The sequence below is a fragment of the Oncorhynchus mykiss genome, chromosome 24 (genome assembly GCF_057628025.1).
Source record: "Oncorhynchus mykiss isolate SJ-2025 chromosome 24, ASM5762802v1, whole genome shotgun sequence".
Lineage (NCBI taxonomy): Eukaryota > Metazoa > Chordata > Actinopteri > Salmoniformes > Salmonidae > Oncorhynchus > Oncorhynchus mykiss.
In genome coordinates, this window is record NC_143045.1 from 3,181,329 (window position 1) to 3,205,566 (window position 24,238).

General features: G+C 44.2%; 1 protein-coding gene across 1 annotated transcript in view; it reads left to right on the forward strand.

The window, feature by feature from the left end:
• Positions 1 to 2,609: 2,609 nt before the first annotated feature.
• Positions 2,610 to 24,238, forward strand: part of LOC110503541 (E3 ubiquitin-protein ligase CBL) — a 39,133-nt gene continuing 17,504 nt past the window's right edge. Inside the window, exons 1-4 of the mRNA XM_021581913.3 lie at positions 2,610 to 3,530; positions 12,879 to 13,126; positions 22,505 to 22,651; positions 23,220 to 23,376. Of these exons, the coding sequence (XP_021437588.1) occupies positions 3,387 to 3,530; positions 12,879 to 13,126; positions 22,505 to 22,651; positions 23,220 to 23,376 (696 nt within the window). The 5' untranslated portion in view covers positions 2,610 to 3,386. The remainder of the gene's footprint in view (positions 3,531 to 12,878; positions 13,127 to 22,504; positions 22,652 to 23,219; positions 23,377 to 24,238) is intronic.

Sequence of the window (24,238 nt, forward strand, 5' to 3'; positions counted from 1 at the left end):
AGGTCCAAAAGCCTCCTTAACAGTTTCTACCCCCAAGCCATAAGACTGCTGAACAATTAATCAAATGGCACATGTGACAAATAGAACTGTATTTGATATGGGATTTTTAGGTGAGAGCTGATGCCGCCCGCCCTGTGATAAACAGTGCCCACTTTGACAAAGGCAGGGGCGCAAAATATTTGGCTTGTCCGTTTCCAGTGCTCCTCTCCAGGGTGCTGTTGGAGAGACCCAATGCTGAGGACTCCACCAACATTCTGTCCAAAAAAGTATCTAACATAAATCATGTAGCAGATATAGGATATGGTAGAAAGAGTATGTGGCCTATTCTGTAGTCTACAGGCTGGATACATAAAATGTATGACAATGTCATGAGACAGACATCATGCAGGTTTGGCGCCCAATCAAATAAGAAATTAGCTGTCTTGTTCGACAAGCAGGCTACTCACAACTGTTGTCCAGGAATTTCAGCCCATTGGTTTCAAGTTAGACAAGCTGATCATAGTTCAAATGAAAATACTCCTGCATTTCCTGCTGTGTAAACACATTGCAAACAGGCTCATGGTAACTCCTGATAAAGTTGGGTAGCTGATATCCAGAGTTTAAATAGCCAAATTGAATAGTCATAGGAATCAGGACTAATAAAGCCAATGCAACAGCCTGTTTTACAAATGATGGGCCTACCACATGGATGGGCATTCATAAAATTAACTTGGACTGACATGCTAGGCTACACCCCAGTAAGCACAATCCAACTTGTTTTTTTGTTGATTTACAAATGATAGGCTTCCCACATAGATGGTTATTTTAATAAAATAAATTTAAAGGCAACACTGTAGGCTACACCTCAGTAAGCGCGAACCGATGCCAATGCCTTTTGGACATATTTGTTTGGTGCATTCCGGACCTGCCTTGATTTCCACATCCACGGACATTGGTTTTTGGTTTGGTCCGGACAAAATTTGAACCAATCATAGACGTCTATTAATTACGTATTTTCAACTTTGATTCAGAACCAAAAATGAGCCTGATTTAAAAATCAGGAAAATACATATTTTCAACATTCGGAAAATAAGTATTTTCAACTTTCATTCAGAACTGAAAATTAACCTGATTTCAAAGTCCGGGAAAAAGGTATTTTTCAATATCTGGAAAATAGTTGTTTTCAAGTCCTGGAAAATATTTTAAATGTACGGAAAATATGTCTTTTCACTTTTCATTCAGAACCTAAATTAAACCTAACTTCAATGTCTGGAAAATACGTATTTTACTCATCTTTTCAATGTCATATTGCTTACTGGGACTATTGTAGTTTTGGGGGCAGCATTTTTTACTCTCGCCTAGGGCAGCAGAAAAGCAAGACCGGCCGTGAGTGTGTGTGTGTGTGTGTCTTCACAGTCAGTGTTGTGTCGTGAGGTGTTTTATCTGTTTTTTAAATCAGATTTTACTCCTAGCTTGAGTTACCTGATGTGAAAGAGAGTTCCATGTGGTTATGGCTCTATGGAGTACTGTGCATTTCCCAGCCTCTGTTCTTGACTTGGGGACAGCAAAGAGACCCCTGGTTGAATGTCTAGGGTATGTATGGGTGTCTGAGCTGTGTGTTAGCTGTTTGAGCTGTGTGTTAGCTGTTAGCTGTTTGAACAGACAGTTATCATTAGCGTTAGCAATTTTATTATTAGCATTTTCGATAATGAGCGTAAATAGAGACAAATATATTGATAAAAGTCACCTTGTCCGAGAGACATTTACATGGTTATCAGAATGTCACACCAGGGTAAGCCTACACAATACACAGCCCTTATTTGAAGTGTTTCTAAAATCCCCTATGGGAAAAATGAATGGTGGAAAGATTATTGGAAGCATTTCCCTATGATTTATGCCTATTATGTCACCTCCACTGTGGGGCTCTATAGGCAAAATATGTGCATTGATTGAAACAAAACACAGATAGGCCTATGCTACAGTTTGTTAACACCATCTGCTCTAAACCTTGCTCACTTTACATAATTCTAAACAACACTGTACATAACTCAAGAAGATCTAAATGCATACTCCCATATGGGAATAAAATCTGATATCAAATGCTTAGCATGCAGATGCTGTATGAACGTTTCACCGGTAAAACTTGAAGAATTATCATTCCCGATTGACGGTGAGAAGGGACAGTTACCACAAAAATGTGTGCATAATGTAGAGGACATACATGCACGGGTGATATCTATAATTAGCTCTGAGGAAGAGGCTTCTAGGGGGGTGGGATGGGCGGTTACCATCGGCGGAACTGAAGCCTCTGCCTGTATATAACACCTGAATTATCATCTGAGAGTTCTGATGAAACGACAACCGTACAGACAGAGCCTTACGTGTGTTAGTGCCAACTGCACACTTATCATGGAGCACCCATCTATGTAGGCTGCAACATTAAGTATAATGTTCATGCCACAGGAGCGGGCACAGGTGGATGGTGCCTCAGTTGTTGTTAGGAATTTACCACACCAAAAAAACTGTGCTAAAATAATGTGTCTGAATTTACACAGCCAAATTAAAATCATTTCCGACCGTAATTGATGATGCTCTTGAACATGCAAACAGACGCGCGTGCCTGTATTTTCATCTCGAGGTCGCGCATGAAGAGGGCGTAGTTGGAGGAGGTGTTGGGGGGGCAACATTTGTGCAAGGCGGGGGACGAGGGCAGGGAGAGGTTCCGCGAACGGAAGGGGATGAACAGGAAGAGCAAGGGCTGCGCACACAGAGGGGGAAACTGCTGGCAGTGTTGGTTTTTCTAAGTGTATTTATTCACCCCGTCTCCTTTCCTATTGTGTTAATGATTTTCTCTATCTGTGTAAATGTCCCTTTAAGTTAGTTTATTGGCGCCACGGTCAGTGCTTCCTCTACAGTAAGCGTATTATCAAGCTAGCGACTCTTGACTGTCTCCAGCCTGCAACTTCCCGTCACCGAGAAGAACGAAGACGAGAAGAGCGAGCAGCTGAAAAGGAAACAGGGTCGGTCAATAAGAATACAGCGAAATCTACACGGATATCAGACTGATAGACAAGTCGATATCGTTGTCTTCTTTTAGTCGACTAGGCGGATCTGCGTTCTTCTCATTGTGGCTTGCTTGCCAGCCGTCGTTTTCATTGTTGAGCACCCGGCTGCGGCTTGCTCCACTGTCGCCGAGGCTCGAGCCAACCACTGGTGGGGGGTTTAATGGGAGCCTTGTTTCGATAGAACTCCCTTCTCCCCCCCACCCCCCCGACGGACCCTCGCTCGAATCCAATTCGGGCGCTGTCTTCCCCGAGGGGTGCCCTGTTTTTGCTTAGTCTGACTGGGGAAGGAGGGCGGTCCCCCAGCCTTGACTGTCGCTCTGGCCGACCCTAGTGAACCCTAATATGGCAGGAAATCTGAAGAAAGGCGGAGGACTGATCGGGATGATGAAGGACGCGTTTCAGCCCCATCACCACCTCCATTCCAATCACCAACCAGGGGCCGTGGACAAAAAGACGGTGGAGAAATGCTGGAAACTAATGGACAAGGTGGGTGACTAGCAGTCATATCCATCTAGCTACCCGGCTGATGATCTGTGGCTCAGGAAGCTAGCATAGGTGGCTAATTAGCCAGCTCGCTAACTAGACAGCTACAGTACTAGCTAGCTAGTTAGCTAGGGGTAGCTGCACCGACCAGCTAGGCTACACCGACTGGTAGAGAAGGTGGTAAATGAGCTAGTTAATTATATGTAATGTATTGTATTCATCTGCAGAAGATGTAGCCAGTTGAAGTTAGTTAGAACTACCTATATGGCTGTAGCTAGTTAGTTTGATGCTGGTGGTGGCTGGATTGCTATCTATGTTAGCCAGCTACCTAGGCAACTAGCTAGCCAATTAACATTAGCTAGCAACATTGACCAAGAAAATATCGCTTGCATGGTGGTGGTGACTCAATCATCATACCAGATTAGGGTCTTGAAAACAGTTGCTAGTTAAGTGAGAAGTTAGGCTTGGGCTTTGACCATAGCCACAGAGCTACATTTTACTGTTCAGAACAGAAATCCGTCCCGTTGACAAAGGTGCAATAAGGTTGTAAAATGTTATTCATCATTTGGGATTTAGCTAGCTGGCTAAATGTAATTTTAATGATCAGTGATTGTAAGATCAGATGTCAAACACTAACTTTCAAACAATGTGGCAACAATCTAACTGCTCGACTCCCAACACTTACTCTAGCAGTGACTCATGAAGTCCAGAGTATTGTGCAGCATGGAAATTAATACATGTGATCATCATAAAGAATTAGCTCCATTTACTTCACAAGAGGCGCAATTCACAACATAATTTCTTGGAAATTGTAGCTGGCTGACCCCTAGTTTCCTGTGCCATTCACACGAAATTATCACAGTGATTCAGAGGACAAGAAAGACTTTTTGTGTTTGTTTCTCTAGGAGTAGTCTACACATTTGTCACTCTTTTCTCTTATCTGTAAGAACCCAAGCCCCTGAGGATTGTCATAATGGCACATGTTGGCCAGTTTGCATTGCTCTCCACCAGACAAGCACATCTGCATTGTCTCCGTTAAGTAAAGGTTAAAAATGATGCATGGAGAAGAGGTCACTTCACACAAACAGAAAAAGTGAAGTGACACTGCAATGTCAGTTCTCCTTTTCTGTTTCAGAAAGTGACCTTGGCTCCCAATCAATGGCACACACAAAGTCTAGTCTGTCTGAGGCGAAGTTGAGGAAGTGTGTGTGTCCGCAAGACCTTTAGAAATAAAGACTTTGTCCACGATGGAGGGTTTTTGAAAGGAAAACCACTGTAGAACCTGCGATATGTGTTCTATGGTATGCTGATTTTAGCAGAATGCTTCGAGGCAGGATACAACTTTACAAATTACACTTGTGGAGACTTTGTTTGCTACTACTGCAACTGGTATCCTATCAAGTATTGTTCATAGCATTTGTCCTTCCCCTCTTTCAAAACGGGGTTAATAATCATTACACTGACCCATCTGCATCAGGTTTAACCATTTTAATACAGGTTTTTCTTCATACGGTTATGCCCCAAGCACAAGTTAGCCTATCTGCCCATTCAGATATCATGAGGACAACTCGGACAACAGTGCATGTTTGTAATAGATCTGCCTAAGAACTTGGTTCTGTCCCAGTCTCCGATCCTGAGGTTAGCGAGAGAGCGGAGGAGGGGAACAGCCTAAGAGGCAATATTTTGGTTTAGTCCAGGCCACCACGACTGGATGTGTTTGCGTGTGTGTGTGCACGTTTAGCCAACTGATAACTCTAGGACTTCCCTTCCTTGGCCACAGGTTTATTGTGACCCCCTCCGACTGACCTCAGTCAGTTGGCTACACTGAACACATGTAGATGGCATGTAGTACTGTGCGCCTCCTGTAGTTTGTTCTGCTGTGATGACACCGTGTGGTATTTCACCCAATAGATATGGGAGTTTTATGAAAATGGGATTTTTGTTTTCTAATTCTTTGTATGTCTGTGTAATCTGAAGGGAAATGTGTGTCTCTAATAGAGGTCCACCCATTGTGATTTTTCACCGCCGATACCGATTTATTGGAGGACCAAAAAAAGCCGATACAGATTAATCGGCCAACTTATTTTTATTTTTTGGTATTTTAGTATTTTATTTATTTGTAATAATGACAATTACAACAATACTGAATGAACACTTATTTTAATTTAATACATAAATAAAATCAATTTAGCCTCAAATAAATAATGAAACATGTTCAATTTGGTTTAAATACTGCAAAAACAAAGTGTTGGAGAAGAAAGTAAAAGTGCAATATGTGCCATGTAAGAAAGCTAACATTTCAGTTCCTTGCTCAGAACATGATAACGAATGAAAGCTGCTGGTTCCTTTTAACATGAGTCTTCAATATTCCCAGGTAAGAAGTTTAAGGTTGTAGTTATTATAGGAATTATAGGACTATTTCCCTCTATACCATTTGTATTTCATTAACCATTGACTATTGGATGTTCTTATAGGCACTTTAGTATTGCCAGTGTAACAGTATAGCTTCCGTCCCTCTCCTCGCTCCTCCCTGGGCTCGAACCAGGAACACAACAACAACAGGCACACTCGAAGCAGCGTTACCCATGCTGAGCAAGGGGAACAACTACTCCAAGTCATAGAGCGAGTGACGTTCGAAACGCTAGTAGCGTGCACCCTGCTAACTAGCTAGCCATTTCACATCGGTTACACCAGCCTAATCTCGGGAGTTGATAGACTTGAAGTCATAAACAGCGCAATGCTTGACGCACAACGAAGAGTTGCTGGCAAAACGCACGAAAGTGCTGTTTGAATGAATGCTTACGAGCCTGTTGCTGCCTACTACCGCTCAGTCAGATACTTATATGCTTGTGTGCTCAGTCAGATTATATGCAATGCAGAACATGCTAGATAACTACACATGGTTGATGATATTACTAGTTTAACTAGTGATTATGATTGATTGATTGTTTTTTATAAGATAAGTTTAATGCTAGCTAGCAACTTACCTTGGCTTACTGTATTCGCGTAACAGGCAGTCAGTCTCTTTGTGGAGTGCCAAGAGAGGCAGGTGGTTATAGCGTTGGACTCGTTAACTGTAAGGTTGCAAGATGGAGCCCCCGAGCTCACAAGGTGAAAATCTGTCCTGCCCCTGAACGAGGCAGTTAACCCACCGTTCCTAGGCCGTCATTGAAAATAAGAATGTGTTCTTAACTGACTTGCCTAGTTAAATAAAGGTGTAAAAAAAACATTTTAAAAAATCGGCCAAATCGGTGTCCAAAAATACAGAGTTCCGATTGTTATGAAAACTTGAAATCGGCCCTAATTAATCGGCCATTCCGATTAATCGGTCGACCTCTAGTCTCTAATATGGTCATACATTTGACAGGAGGTTAGGAAGTGCAGCTCAGTTTCCACCTCATTTTGTGGGCAGTGTGCACATAGCCTCTCTTCTCTTGAGAGCCACGTCTGCCTACAGCGGCCTTTCTCAATAGCAAGACTATACTCACTGAGTCTGTACATAGTCAAAGCTTTCCTTTGTTTTGGGTCAGTCACACTGGTCAGGTATTCTGCCACTGTGTACTCTCTGTTTTGGTCCAAATAGTGTTCTAGTTTGCTCTGTTTTTTGTTAATTCTTTCCAATGTGTCAAGTAATTCTCTTTTTTGTTTTCTCATGATTTGGTTGGGTCTATTTGAGTTGCTGTCCTGGGACTCTGGGGTCTGTTTGTGAACATAGCCCCAGGACCAACTTGCCTAGTGGACTCTTCTCCAGGTTAATCTCTCTCTCTTGTTATGGAATCGCTTCTTTTTTAGGTGGTTGTAGAATTTAACGGCTCTTTTCTGGATTTTGATTAGCGGGTATCGGCCTAATTCTGCTCTGCATGCATTATTTGGAGTTTTAAATTGTACACAGAGGATATTTTTGCGAGTCTCAATTTGGTGTTGGTGAGAGGACCCCAGATCTCACAACAATAGTTCTATAACTGAGTCAATAATTTTTTGACAGATCCTAATTGGTTTGTTGAATTTTATGTTCCTTTTGATGGCGTACTGAGATTTACTGTCAGGGCCCAGGCATCTGTCTCTCTCTCTCTGTTTCTGTCTTTCTCTCTCTCTGTTTCTGTCTGTCTCTTTGTTGTGTTTGTCTCTCTCTCAATTTCAATTTGAGGGGCTTTATTGGCATGGGAAACGTTTGCCAAAGCAGGTCTCTGTTTCTCTCTCTTTCTGTCACTATCTTGCTCTGTATCTCTCACCCCCTCCTGCTCTCTCTCCTCTCTCCTCTTCTCTCTGTGTGTTGTCTTTTGATCCCCATGTTATTCCACTGATAAGATCAGCCTGGAGCTCACTAAGCAGATGCAACCAGCCCTGCTCTGTGACTAGGCCACTCAAGACATGGTGGGTTCATTTGAAGGTTGTCCAATTCAGCATCAAATTGTACATTTTGGTGGTGTTTATGATGACTGAGTTCAATAGACGGAATAGGTTCAAGTGCAGAATTGAGACGACAGTCACGTTCTCCATTTTATTACATGACAGTTTGCTCCTGTATCTCTTTATAATGCACGAGGAGAGTGACTTGCCTGAGTGCAAGTTGAATATGAATGTAGCCAGTAAGTCTAAGGTAGACAACAGATAACACTCTGTTTTAGATGGGGCTTTTATACTGGACACAAAGAAGAAGCTGACAAAGTAGATGATTGATTCATTTCTGGAAAATAGGCCCTCTTCCTTGTTTCACTTTGGTCAAGTTATTCATTCATCACAGAATGCTGTGGCATGCATGTTTATGGTGTATATTGATTATGTGTTTATGGTTGTGACTCAGCTAGGGCTGTGGAGGTCACAACATTTCGTCAGGTGGTGATTGTCAAGCAAATAACGGTCGGTCTCACGGTAATTGACCGTTAATTAACGTAAACACATTTAGCATCTCCTGGCTTCCGAACATAGCCTACAAGTCATTTTTAGAAAGTCTAACAAATCCATTTAATATAGCCTACACTGTCACAATCAATCCATCATTTATTTTAAACCGGTCTAAAGAACCATGATATGAAGAAAATGGTCATGTCCTGATGTGGCTATGCCGAATGGCTGTGGGCTACACTAGTTCATTTAACAGACAAGATTTGCTTAAAATTCTGTGGCATTATTTTATAGTATGAAGAACACAGTTGAACAAAGCTGAATAAAACAAAAATGTTCTCAATGATTTGAGGGAGTGCGCACGTGCAGCTGTTCTTTGTTGAGCGGTTAACAAAGAAATAAGTATTCCTATATGCTTAATTTAGAGTTATGTAACTTTAGTTGTTCTACAAACATTGGGCTATATGCTATGACTCATACATTGTAATGCTTCACGATGCGACTCTAATGATGACTTGAAAAAAAGTTGCTTGAAAGGCATGCTTTGTGTTTTTTGCACAGGCTGTACACACTACATCAGTCTCTCATTCACAATTTGACAAGCACTTGTTAATGCCTCAAATTTCACGGCGCCATCCCCTTTGTGGCTGTAATGCATCCTAAAAAATCCACACCTTCTGCAGCCCAGAGTGCTGCGTCGTTCCCTTCTCCCTGAGTGTGCTGTGTTATCCAAAGCGTCTCTCACTCACACACCTCTCCGTCACGCGATCAGGGTCTTTCTCACAGGCTTTAAGTGAAGGCCAACACATCGGGGACGTAATTCCGCGCGTCCTTATCTAATTCCGAGGTGCATATTGAAGATATTAGAAGAACTGTCCACATTTACTTTTCATCAGCCTACAAGATGAGTAGGCCTAACGAACAGCAAAAGCACTAGCCTCTGTCAATCTACTATCCCCCATAGTGCCAAAGTCGACTTATTCTGTGCGAGGAATTAAATATTCCAAACCTAGTCCGGGACAGTTGTGGGATACGATGGATCGTAAATTAATACAACCACTTGCATCAAACTTTATTATGCATGCAATGTTGATAAACTATTTATCTATTTCATCACATTATAAGCGCAGCAATGCACACGTGGTAGCAATGCACACATAGTAGTAAGCGCAAATGTTCTGTTAGCGGGAAAACACCATTATCAAAAGTGACCGCAATTACACATGCAATGCTTTTATTATAATTTATAAAGGTACATTTTTATGGTGAAAAGGGAGCTTCCCCAAACTTGAAACTCACTCACTGCTTATATACAGTGAGGAGAACAAGTATTTGATACACTGCCGATTTTGCAGGTTTTCCTACTTACAAAGCATGTCACATGTCTGTAATTTTTATCATAGGTACACCTCAACTGTGAAAATCACATTGTATGATTTTTAAGTAATTAATTTGCATTTTATTGAATGACATAAGTTTTTGATTACCTATCAACCAGTAAAAATTCCAGCTCTCACAGACCTGCTACTTTTTCTTTAAGAAGCCCTCCTGTTCTCCACTCATTACCTGTATTAACTGCACCCGTTTGAACTCGTTACCTGTATAAAAGACACCTGTCCACACACTCAATCAAACAGACTCCAACCTCTCCACAATGGCCAAGACCAGAGAGCTGTGTAAGGACATCAGGGATAAAATTGTAGACCTGCACAAGACAATAGGCAAGCAGCTTGGTGAGAAGGCAACAACCGTTGGCGCAATTATTAGAAAATGGAAGAAGTTCAAGATGACGGTCAATCACCCTCGGTCTGGGGACTCCATGCAAGATCTCACCTCGTGGGGCATCAATGATCATGAGGAAGGTGAGGGATCAGCCCAGACCTACACGGCAGGACCTGGTCAATGACCTGAAGAGAGCTGGGACCACTGTCTCAAAGAAAACCATTAGTAACACACTATGCCGTCATCGATTAAAATCCTGCAGCGCACGCAAGGTCCTCCTGCTCAAGCCAGTGCATGTCCAGGCCCATCTGAAGTTTGCCAATGACCATCTGGATGATCCAGAGGAGGAATGGGAGAAGGTCATGTGGCCTGATGAGACAAAAATTGAGCTTTTTGGTCTAAACTCCACTCGCCGTGTTTGAAGGAAGAAGAAGGATGAGTACAACCCCAAGAACACCATCCCAACCGTGAAGCATGGAGGTGGAAACATCATTCTTTGGGGATTCACAGGTGATTGGCTAATATTGTCACCCATCAGACTATTCTTAATTTAATCGTGACTTTACAGAAACAAATTAATACATGTGACATTTTGTTTTGATTTAAAATGGACCATTATCATACACCTGCATCAAAACGGGCTGCGGAAAAGAAATACATATCAAAACCAAACTTTTATGTCACATGCGCCGAATACAAGTGCAGACCTTACCGTGAAATGCTTACTGACAAGCCCTTAACCAACAGTGCAGTTCAAGAAGAGTTAAGAAAATATTTACCAAATGAACTCATGTAAATAAAAAATCAATAAAAAATTAACACAACATAACAATAGAGGCTATATACAGGGGGTGCTGGTCAGTGTGCGGGGGTACAAGTTAGTTGAGGTAATTTGTACATGTAGGTAGGGGTGAAGTAACTATGCATAGAAAATAACCAGCGAGTAGCAGCAGTGTACAAAACAAATGGAGTGGGGGTGGTCAATGTAAATAGTCCAGTGGCCATTTGATTAATTGTTCAGCAGTCTTTTGTCTTGGGGATAGAAGCTGTTAAGGAGCCTTTTGGTCCTAGACTTGGCGCTCCGGTACTGCTTGCCGTGCGGTAGCAGAGAGAACAGTCTATGACTTGGGTGACTGGAGTCCCTGACAATTTAATGGGCTTTCCTCTGACACCGATTATTATATAGGTCCTGGATGGCAGGAAGTTTGGCCCCGGTGATGTACTGGGCCCTACGCAGCAGGTGCCATACCAGGCGGTGACGCAAACGGTCAGGATGCTCTCGATGGTGCAGATGTAGAACTTTTTGAGGATCTGGGGACCCATGCCAAACCTTTTGTCTCCTGAGGGGGAAAAGGTGTTGTCGTTCCCTCTTCACGACTCTTGGTGTGTTTGGACCATGATAGTTCGTTGGTGACGTGGAGACCAAGGAACTTGAAACTCTTGACCCGCCCCATTACAGCCCCATCGATGTTAATGGGGGCCTGTTTGGCCCGCCTTTTCCTGTAGTCCATGATCAGCTCCTTTTGTCTTGATCTCATTGAGGAAGAGGTTGTCATCTATGCACTTAAATAGCGAATGCAGGATGCTTTTCATCGTGGTTTATTTTCATGCCAGCCAGGTAGGCTATACTCCTGTTGTAAATATAAGCAATGTGCTTAATATTAGTAAAGTTGAGAAATAAATATAGTAGGCCTAGCCTATTCTGATGGATCCTCTTTTTATTAGCAGCCATCACTCTTTCTCCTGCAGTTGCATAGCCTATAGAAATATTGCCGTAATACGGTTACGGTCACCGCAGCAGCCCTAGTCTCAGCTGCATGTCATGCTTTGCTATATTATTTCCCACCAGATGTGTTTGTAGCTTGAGGGGATTGACAATGAGGAAGTGCAAACCAATGCACAGCCAAGATGTCAGTCTGACAAATAATTGTAAAAACAAATATTGTCAGCCCTTTGCATCATCTCATGTACAATCCATGACATGATGATTCATAAGAAAACAGAGCCCTTCCCTTTGTGTATTGGAGAGGGACAGACCTGTGTGTGTGTGTCGTCTATTACCAGACCAACAGCAAGCTTTAATCCTGAGATGACTATTTCATTCTCTTCACTGTGTTGAAGGCCTTAAAATAGACTCACTTAGTGACTCTCAGGGTTTGCTATCTCAGCACTGCTCTCTCACTCGCTCTCCCAGGCACTTTCATTCGCTCTGCCACTTCTCCTCCAAGTGGCTTTTCTCACTCTCTCACTTCCGTGTAGTCCCTAGTCCTTACTGGACTTGACGCTCTGGCGACACTGGTGCACAAGTGATTACTTGTCAGAAAGAGCTAGAGTATTTTACGTTTAGGTGAAAAGTGTTATGATCAATATAATCCACGTCATCACACTATCATACCGATGTATTTATCAAATGGTGTTCAGCGGTAGTTTCGTTTTAGTGATATCGATGGTCCCCTTTTCACTGACCGTTGTGTATGTAGGCTAAACACTCAAGCGTGCACAGACGTTAGTTTGTTCAGTTAATGTTTGGGTACTTGTCAGGGTTGTGGTCAATTCACTTCCTGAATTGAAAACATCTTCATAGAATACAATGTGCAACTTTTCAATTCAAGAAATAAGATTTTTTATTTACTTCCTGAATTGTATTAAAAAGCAATGGATCCCAACCTTGGTATGTATTCGCATACTACTAAGTCTCTTCCACCACCGTTGCTGACTTCTCATGTGTTTCAGTAAGCTGATTCATCATCTCCCCTATGTGTCCTATCCTCTCCCTCCATCCAGGTGGTGCGACTGTGCCAGAACCCCAAGCTGGCCCTGAAGAACAGCCCACCTTACATCCTGGACCTGCTGCCAGACACCTACCAGCACCTCCGCACCATCCTGTCCCGCTACGAGGGCAAGATGGAGACGCTAGGCGACAACGAGTATTTCCGCGTCTTCATGGAGAACCTGACCAAGAAGACCAAGCAGACCATCAGCCTGTTCAAGGAGGGCAAGGAGCGCATGTATGAGGAGAACTCTCAGCCCAGGTGAGATGATGACATTGTTGGAGATTGAGGTGGAAATCATTGTTGATGAAATTCAGGTACTTTTCCTAAAATACTTCTTGGTCTCACAATTGCCATTTCCTGATTTTTTTTATTTTTTATTTTTTTGTGTGTTTTTTTTTGTTTTTGTTCCAAGACATCAAGATAAGTGCCTTTTGTTTTTGTACCACGAGTGCGAGTATTGAGCCGTCTTATCCTCCTCCTGAAATGCTCCTGTGAGGTCGCACTCTGACCTATGTTAGATCACACTCAGTTCATTCACTACCAGAATATTAACCCTTTTCGTTAGCCCAGAGCTAAGCCGAGCTGTACGGTGCTGGCCTTGGTTACACATCCACCATAAGTCCAGGAACTGTGATTTGAAGGAACACGTTGAAAAGCAACGATCTGAGCCAGTACGGTTTGGGACAGCACAATAGCGTGAAAAGGCTCTGAATTTCTTTCTCCTACGTCTGAAGTGAAGTGGGAGGGGGGGGTATTTTTTTGTGTGTGCTGAACCCCTCCCTGTCTTAGCAGGCAGGTGTCGGGTTAGATCTCATCGGTGGGTATGTTTCTGCGCCTCCTTAAAGTGGAGCAATGTAGTCTTGTACTGAGTAACAGCCAAAGAGAAGGGTGCTGTGGTTTGTACAAGTGAACATTTGTGGTCAGGGTGACGCTGATCTATTTGCCTGTGTTCTGTCTGTCTCTGTGTTCACAGGCTTTGCCGTTAGTTTCCCACAGACATGAGGGTTGTAAAGGAGCTAAAGAAATTGCAAAAATACAAAATGTAGTCTTAACACCGTAGCTTTTTGAATAACATCAAAAACAAAAAATATCGCTCCAAACACAGTTCAAACGTACACATACGATCAACTTTCAGACACACACAAACAATGACTACGTCTTATCTGAACAGACCCGCATGTTCACACACCTATCCCTTGTGCCTGCATTATTGTTTGCCACTTGGCCTTAAATTGTATCAATTTAACGAACACCGTTTTGGATGAAATTTCTAATCAAAATGTAGTCTAACGTCTTTTGACATGACCAATATCATATTTTCCCTTTATGATTTGTAGCTCAGGGGCCAAATTATTCAATCTATTATCCATCTCAGAGAAGGGTATGCAGTGCCTTTAGCAAAGTTGAACAAGCATGTTAATGTTGACGGCATTCTATAAATCCTGTCAGAAATTCAGGATTTGGCTTAAATCTTTTGGGGAAATAGGCTGTAAAAATGGTCTATTCTACTTTGCCAACGGCACCCCATATAATTCCTACTCCGACGCTTGATAACTATGGCCCCAGCTTATACAGTTAAAAATGACAATGAAGCTTGATTTGCACATTCCTAACTTATTGCTGGACACACTCCAAGCCTCTCCAAGGGTCAACCGGTTACACGCAGTGGGAGCATGAATATGATGCCTCGAGTTAAGTATCAAGTATCAATGGCAGGATGTGGCCAAATATTTTCTCCTTTAATTAACTGACACAAGTTGGGCCCCTGAGCTCATCTCCAATGTACTCAAAACACAACCCTTTAAAAAAAAAACGTTTTTTATGAAAACTGTGGTTAATTTCCTTCTTTTAATGCAACGAAACAGAGTAGCGATGACTCTCTGCCTGTAGTTTTGCATGGCTTCTGTTTTTTTGGACAATGAGTCTCCTTGTGCTGACACTAAGGGAGAGGAGGAGGCTCGGCTCACATTCCTCTTCTGTCTTCCCCCTAATTGAATTAGCATTAAGTAACGGGCCCATTTGAACGGTCTTAACCACTCCTTTGTGAATTACATTTTCATCATCACTTTATTACAGAGCGAGTGGGTTCTAGAGCCGGAGCTGGTAGTAACCGATGAAGCCCCCACACACACACAGGGACCAGAGACAAAGAGCACTATTGTGCCTAGAGGAGAGCTTCAGTGAGTAGGCTCTAGCCCAGTAGCGTGGTTAGTGTGTTACCAGCCGCAAACGGCCTTAGCTGTGTGACACTCCTCCCATACCAGGGCTCTTAACACGGTGTGCCTTACATGCTGGCTAAACCGGGTGCGCGCATGTTGAATTTTTGTCCACCCACACCAGACGCGATCAGGACACAGAGGTTGAAATATCAAAACGAACTCTGAATCAACTATATTCATTTGGGGACAGGTCGAAACGCATGAAACGATCATAGCCATTGTCGCTAGCTAGCTTGCTGTTGCTAGCTAATTTGTCCCGGGATATAAATATTGGGGTTTTATTTTTACTTGAAATGAGTAAGGTCCTCTACTTCGACAATTAATCCACAGATAAAACGCTTCTTCTTTGGGCTTATTATGGCAGTTGGCAACCAACTTTTTAAGGTGCGTTACCACCACCAACTGGACTGGAGTGTGGACCTCAGTTCGTCTTTCAATCAATCACCCACGTGGGTATATGCTCCTAAAAACCAATGAGGAGATGGGAGAGGCGGGGCTTGCAGGGATGTAGGCAGACACACTGAATTTTAGGAGCACAATGAAAAATGTTTGACATATTAAAGCTTGTGCTCCCAAATTAACATTCCAGGTCGCACGGCTAAATATTTAGGCGCAGATGCAAGTAAAATGGTTGCACTGTAGAGCCCTACGTTACCACTCTCGTTCCTCCTGGATAGGCTGGAGATGGTTAGAACAGTTTGATACAGTGTTAGCTTCAGCCTCGACTTAAATTGTCTCCTGTATAGACAAAATGTTAGCTATTCCCTTTCCTCTGGTTGTTGATAAAGACGGAGCACCATTTAAGTGAAAAATTATGGATGCTAGCTATGAATGATATGACGATTACGTGGTCGTCCCACACGGTTGTTTCTTCTCAGACCGTTGCAGTACAGAGAGCGATAGTGGGTGGATGTGGTGCCGAGATGCCCTGCAGACTTCTCCACAATATTACCGCCGCGAAATTTGCTCTTCAGTTTATTTTCATTTTGGCGTCCGGCCCACCATATTTAGATTTGAGCAGCACAAATATTTTTTGCTCGTCTTGCACGCAGACATACTGACACACAGCCCCCATAGTTCTGAGGAGAGTGATATTTGCGTTCAGCGTTCTGACAATTGCTGGTTGATTACCACAACCACCGTAGACTGAAAGCCTTTTGCTAATTTTAGTTGTGCTTTTTGTGCGGTGGTGGCCTGACATGGGAGTCTAGCTGCAACGCTGCTGTGTGTGAGGGGGTGAAGTGTCGGCTGCGGGCTGTGAGCTGCTAGAAGGGAACTAATGATTAACAGTGACACTGTCACACACTGTGCTCGCCACACAGTTTCTTCCCGGTAGACTGCGAGCTTCCTTTTCCTGTTTCTCACAGGCCACCTAGTGTCATTTCTACCCCGCTCAGAGAGAGGGGGAGGGTGCGCAACAGGGAGAAGGAGCACAGCAAACGCTAGCCTGTTTATAACCACAAAGTCCAGTCTGAGTATGGAGTTGAAATAGGCCCTTCCAACCTCCCCTATATCCGGATATTGTTCAGACCTCCCTGAGCTTTGCCGTTTGATCTGGCTTCCTTGGCTAAGCCCCTGACCAGCGCTCCGTCCTGACTGCTGGTAGTTAATATATCCTGGGGGGGAGAGGAGGGCTCGTTCCCAAATGGAACCCTATTCCCAATATAGTGCACTACTTTTAACCAGGGCCTATGTAGGGAGTGGGGTGCCATTTGGGACGAGGACAACAGGAGAATTGTCCCGGGGCGGAAGGGGTAATCCATCTGCAGTCCGAAGCGTGAGACAAGGCTGTTCTTCTACTCCAATCCCCGTTTTCACATCCACTGGGCAGGAAACCAGAACAGGAGTGCGGCTTTCCTTTTTAGCGTGGCTGCTCTCTCCTCCTCCTGTCACTCCACCACATGCCCATGATCCTGGCCTTGTTGGATTTATGTTTTCAGATCAACATTTAAAAGCAAGGACTCCCATCTACATTCATGCAGCCCCTGTACAGCCTGCTGCAGCCTCCGCGGCTACAGCTGAGGGTATTGCAGATGGTAGAACCCCAGTGATGTTGGGAGAAGGATCTGCATGGTTGGCCATGGGCCTCCTACTTCATCTTCCTCACTACTGCAGACACTCGCTGTCAGTGCCCTCCTTTCTCTCTGCAGACAGAGGAAGCCTCCCATATCTTCTTGCACCTGGCAGTCTCAAGCTAGTCTGCACGTCCCTGATAGTGCCTCAGTGGCTCACACAACCCCTTTTGTTGTGTCCATCTCTTCTAATGCCACATTCAGTCTCTTCTCTAAATAAGCAGACAAAACTATTGCAAATGGTTTCATTTTGTTAGCTTTTCAAATGTTGACAAAAGTTGTCGTATGTAGCTGCTATGAAAAGGGGCTTCTCTGCCTCCTATCTGTGCTGCCGGAACTCTGTGGTATCATGCCAAGTTCATGTCCCTGCCAGCATTAGTACCACAACATCCCTCTATTTGCAGAGGGCATTTGCCAGTTGCTAAATTAGTCCCTCAAAGCCCTGAGCCTGCCCCGTGGATATGACTTCCCATTTTCTATAGACTACCCATTTTATATACCAGGCTGCTGGTAAGACAATAGTTCCTCACTCAGTAGCAGGCTATTGGCTTTGACTATCTCTCCCATCTTATTTGCTGGCAAAGGTCTGCGCAAACAGATCAATTTCAGCAATAGGGAAATGCACTGCCAGATAACGAAATCATTCCAAAGGATGTGTACATTTTTAGGGCACATGCAGAGAATCTGAGAGAGCCTGCATTTTGCATGTAGCATCACTCTGAGTCTGCTTATTTATATATAACATTTTAACTAGGCAAGTCAGTTAAGAACAAATTCTTATTTACAATGACTGCCTAGGAACAGTGGGTTATAACTGCCTTGTTCAGGGGCAGAACGACATAGTTTTACCTTGTCAGCTCAGGGATTTGATCTTGCAACCTTTCGGTTACTGGCCCGACTCTCTAACCACTAGGCTACCTGCCGCTGCTGAATTTGACATTCTTTGCCACTTCATGTACCAGCAGTTACTAATATGTAACTCCAATACTGTTCTGTCTGAGAATTTTGGGCTATTTCTTGACGAGTTCTGTCAGATCAGACAGACAAGTTGTGGTTGGATGTGAGAAATGGAAAACATTTCTTAATGTTTTAACAGCATTAAAAAAAAGTATTTGTATTTTTTTTAAATACATTTGTCCATAAGAACAATAAGAAAAAAATCCTACAATTCAATGTGAATTCACAATACAGCTGCCAGCAATGGTTTTGGTCTCGGTCCCTTCAGATGGTTAAGCGTTGCACCGGTAGTCTACTACCATTACTGTATCTCAATTCCACCTCGCAATGTTCGCATATCCTTTATATTTAACTTCTCAACGTATTGCCATACAGGTAGGGCTGACCCAATTTAGTCGACTGGTTTATTGTTTTTTCGAAAGGCTGACGGTCGGCCGAGATTTTTGTTTTTTAGTCGAGCAGTCCAAAATAGATTAATGTTGGGTTGCGCCTGAAATGGCACCGTATTCCCTATTTAGTGCACTACTTTTGACCAGAGCCCTATGGGCCCTGGTCAAAAGAAGTGCGCTATGCAGTGAACAGGGTGCCATTTCGGACAAAGACTTTTTATTTCACATTAGGCCATTAGGGACCATGCCAGTTATCTACTCTGACCTAATTTGGCTTTGTGAAATGCCCTCGACTGACGGGCATTTTACCCATCATGCCACATGCAGGCCAAACTGTTAGCGCTGCTGTGAATGGAAATGCACTTAATGCTTCCTGGGCTCCGTTTCAGCTTGAGTTACACTGGCCTGCACATCACCCCTAGCCCGATCGCACACGCGCGCACCCACACACACACACACATGCACGTATGCACACACGGAAGCAACACTGCATAGTTTATTTATGGCATACTGCTGCTGCCAGTTTCAAAATAATATAGACTGTATAGTTCTCCTACTGGGTTATGAGGAACATTAGGCTTTAAACAGTTCCTTATTTGACCTGGGGACACAGCAAATATGCGACGTAAGGCTATTTAGACAGGAAATGGTAAGATTACGCATCGGTCGCTTCCTCTAACACTGTTAGCACGGAAAAGCACTTTTCGAGTGGAGCGTTTTTAGGCGGCGACTCGTGTCTTTCAGTCTTTATCAGGGTGGATGATATTAGAGGAATTAAACGGTTAATAGAAAAATAAGAAAAAGTGAGACTCTATGTTTTGCGTTGGTGCGTCAGGATGTGTCAGTCAAAGTATGTGTGTCTGCGTGCGTGCACTCAAGCGCACTTGTTTGTGTGCGTAAGTCTGCTGTCACTGCTGTTTCCTGACAGAGATCCGGTGAGCAGCCAGTTCCGGAGAGTTAAATGTATATTGTGATGAAAGGGGAACCCAGTGTGGTTGCGATGTTTTTCTCTGTAGAAGTGTCTAGGACTACTGTGGTGTGATTGTGTTGCTGCTGCACGGTGGGTGTTGAGGGTCCTAGTTCACAGACAGACACAGACAGCCCGACTGCTACATTGTATTGCATTGAGAGTTGGCCTACCACCAGGCTTACAGCATGTCAATCCCTCTCTCCCCGATTGTCATGTAGGCCTAATGTGTAGTGCCACCAGCCACTGTGATTTAGTCCCCCAGACCGTCCGTTCGCCAGTAATTGGCTTCAAGTGGGCCGCCGCTTTAACTTTCTAGCCTTCTATCGCGGAAAACTGGAAATGGGAAGGGAGCAGCCAGCTGCTGGTCAAAGGTCAGGCCCTTATAGGAGGAGGGGGTCACCACGAGCTCCGTATCCAGGGATAGCTTGGCCCATCGCCACGGTAACAGCGGAGGTCTATGCTCTGTTGTCGAGGCTATGGTGGATTGGAGGGGGTATATGTATCTGCGGGTTAACTACTGTAGCTCGTGCAGAATAAGAAAATGAATGCATCCCAAATGGCACCCTATTGCCTATATAGTGGACTACTTTTGGCCAGAGCTCCATTGGCGCTGGTCAGAAGTAGTGCACTATATAGAGAATAGGGTGTCATTTGGGATGCAAGAAAAAGAAGTGCTGCGCCGGGGTTAGCAAAACACACAGCCGCCCACGCACTGAGGTTGCATTTACTCAAACACTCTCTTTCTCTCCCTCCTTTTCTTTCTCTCCTCTCCTTTTTCTCCTCTCTTCTCTCTGGCTAACGATGTCCTTGGGTTTTTCAGACGAAAAGGAATGGCCATAAATAATGAATGGGTTTGTGTTGTTTTTTTTGGCGTAGTCTTTTGGACTTTCTAACTAACTTTCGTTCGGTGCTATTGTTGTATCTGTGAAGACTGGTTTTGAGTTAAAGCAGATGACGCATACAGACAGAGGAAAGAGGAGTAGAGTAGAGGACAAGTCTATATGCACTTGTTGGGATCTGAGAAGATATGATAAGCCTAAACAATGTGTTAATAGCGCCACCTTGCCCTCTGATAGGATAGGAATAGCTAAACAGTGTGTCGTCTCCACTGTCCACTAGGCTAGTCTCTGTATCAAACAACATACAGGAGATGCGTTTTAAAGGTTTTAAGGCTCCCTGCCTCTCTTGGCTTAGCCTTGTAGCATTGGAGCCATGCCCAGCCGCGCACAGAAATACAGAGCAAGCGTATGCACCAAGTTCTACCCTAGTCAGAGATATGAGGACACACATACAACAGACACGCTGGCAGGCGCACTGTAAACTCATAAGCTACAACATCACTCTCGGGATTGGCAGTTTAACTCGCTGTCTTGTAGAATGTGACCCTTAATGGTGACTAGACACATACACACTAGTCTCTCTCACACCAGTGACGGGACACAGTTGTGCTTCACCGAGGGCACTTTGCCACCTACAGAGCAATGCCCTCACACTAGCCTTGTCAAGAACCAGGCTTCCTTAAAACTGGAAGGCAGGGAAAGTTCATGACAGAAAGATTGTAAAAGGAGGTGGACACCCGGTGACGCAACACATCAAACCAATCAAATGCCTTGCTTGGGCGGAACTCCAATTGTGCTAACTAGCATGCGGAGCAACTCTGCAAAATGTGTCTTTCCTGGTCTGAAAATGGTGATGAACATAACACGTAGCACCAACAGCATGTGGGGGGAGGGTTCTTGAAATGTAGCAACCAATCAAAATCTTGCCGCTGGGAGCCAGCAGGCCATTCAAATTATTTTTGCATGACCTCTGAGGTGTGACAGTGGCGTGATTTTAGCGGTATGGCAACGCAAGACTACACTGACACAAACAGCGTGCGTGTAAAGGTGAATCCAATATACGCTTTCTGTTTGCCGTCACTGCCCACTCGGTTAGCTAGGGTCAGTAATGTTAACCTCACCAACAGGACTTCCCCTTCTAGAAATGTGGGCACTTATAATTGGCATACTTTTCCAGCAGAAAATAAATGGTTGTGGTTAAATTAAGCACATTGGTTGAATTTGACATTTAAACTGGAAAGTGTGGACGAGGGGTTAGAGAATTGAATTGTCAGACGGGCTTAGTTTTGCAAGGGTGGTGTCAAGGTGACGAGGGGAAATGGGACTGATTTCTAGCGGGGCAGATGGGCTTCTGCTGCAGAATGCCTCGCCTCACTCAAAGACATTCACAAAAAAAGAGGCTGCATTTCTTTTTCTTCTCTTCTTGGCAGTGGAGTGTCAAAAAATCCCCCCACAGGCGTGTACACACGCTCACACACACGCTCACACACACACGCTCACACACACGCTCACACAATTTGGCAAGGTGTCTGTATCCTCACTGTCTTTTTCGAGCTCATCATAAGGCTCTGTCCTCTCCTCTATCCCCTTACACGGCCTTCCCCACCCTTCCTCTGTGCTGGCATTGGAGAGAGGGAGAGACGCTGCCGCCACACTCTCGCGCTCCCTTGTGCATGTCAATTTTCCCAGCCCCCCCCCCCCCCCCCCAAGAGCCTCGCACAATCCCTCACTGTGCTATTCCGTGCTTTCTTTGCCACTTCGCCCCCCCTGCCGCCACTGCGTTCACCCGCTTGCCTCGTTGCTCATCTGCCCAGGGGCCTCTGGAATCGGAAAAGTGTGCCAGGCATGTTGTGGCCTCCAACCCCTCCCTTCTACTGTCGAACACCAACCTACACACCCAGGCTAGCGTGTGTAATGTGATGGAGGTCTAGTCCCTTTCTCACTCACTCACTCACAGCTTCCACCATGGAGTTCAGCCCCTGGCCTCTATGTTGTGGTGTGGAAATTACAAAGCCATGTTAACATGACATATTAGTTATCGGTGGCTAAATTTAGCTGAAATGTGTAGTGGCTGTTTTAGGGAATCACACCATGGATTAGTTTGTTTTGGCCCATAAGACTATTTTCAGGGTGAGGAACCATCCATCGTCAAGTTGTATAATACTCTCTCTCTCTGTTCCTCTTCTGTAGACGGAACCTGACCAAGTTGTCGCTGATCTTCAGTCACATGCTGGCTGAGCTCAAAGCCATCTTCCCCAACGGCCTGTTCCAGGGGGATAACTTCAGGATCACCAAGGCTGACGCCGCCGAGTTCTGGAGAAGATCATTTGGGGACAAGTGAGTCCACCCCTGCTCTCTACAAAAAGTTGACATTTACAACAGGCTAGCCAGTCATAGTGAAAGTATTTACATTTATGTGGTAAGATAGGATATATTTATGCACCACATGATGGGAACTGGAAGAAAGAAATTGCTTTGATTTTTCAAGCTACGTGAGTTAGCCTAGGTAAACCGATAGAAAGTAGTTAATGGAGTCTTTTTTTTCCCTCCTAAACCAAACCAAATTTTTTATTAGTCACATTTTTGTCAGTCACCATAAACACCCAGAACCAGGAAAAGCGACTGGCCAAATTAAGCCCACAAGATTTCATATGGCCTGACCAAAAATAGCTCCATAAAAATGACAAAATCGTCCCGTGGCTTTTATGTCGCAGCTGACCCCTGCTCGAAACACTATTGTTGCACTGTAGCGAATAACATGTTTGGAACGTCCATATTCAGGGTAGAATCAGAAGTGGGACACCGTAAGTGCAACAACAGGGAAGGTTTAATACACAGCATCAACGTTGCTTGTTCAACTCAATGGGTATAGTATAGTAAACTTGTTGTCCCGATGTGTTTTAAGGACGATAGTGCCTTGGAAGGTGTTCCGGCAGGCACTGCACGAGTTCCACCCCATCAGCTCGGGCCTGGAAGCCATGGCCCTCAAGTCCACCATCGACCTCGCCTGCAACGACTACATCTCCGTCTTCGAGTTTGACATCTTCACCAGGCTTTTCCAGGTTGGGCCTATACTCACACGCACATGCAAACACACACGTACATGCGCATGGACACACAAAAACACCAGCACAAGTGCATGGATATACACACACACTCGCATGCCTAGATGCACGCACACACACACTCAAATTCAGGGTTGCACACACTCAAACACACACTCACACACAGCCCCCCTTGTACTACACTCCACTGCGCCAATGTACACAATTTCTCTTGAGAGATGAGTTGAGAAAAGAGTCAGACAATGTATTTGTGTTATGGATATCACATTTTATTGGTCACATTCACATGGTTAGCAGATGTTAATGCGAGTGTAGCGAAAATGCTTGTGCTTCTAGTTCCGACAGTGCAGTAATCTTGTTAGATATTACTGTAGCTCCCATAGAATAGTCCTCCATACCATCACTAACTCCTATCTACGGTTTAAAAGCTGGGGGTAATGGACCAAACAATGGCCATCACTGTAGCCAATAGTCTCTTACCATAGCCGCACTTTCTAACTACACATGAGTTTGGCAAAGCAATACTTATTGTGGCCATGTGTGTTTCTCTGCTATGAGGTATCGGGTGGCTGTTGCCTGCAACCCTGCCTGCTGAGAGAGAGGGCCAGTGTTTTGTAGTGGCTGCGTTGCGTGTCTCTAGGCTGAATTGAGGCCTCTTGCTGGCTCTTGTTGTTGGTATAATGCAGTCTCCAATTCTTAAAGAACCCACTTTACAGCAGTGGATCTCAACTGGTTTTGCTTCAGGAGCCAAATTGAACCAGGTTGTCTTAGTCGCGATCCAATATTCGCATCGCGATTTTATTTTATTTTAGCCAAAATTACGGTCTGTAAAACTGTTCAATCCTATATTGACAGTAAA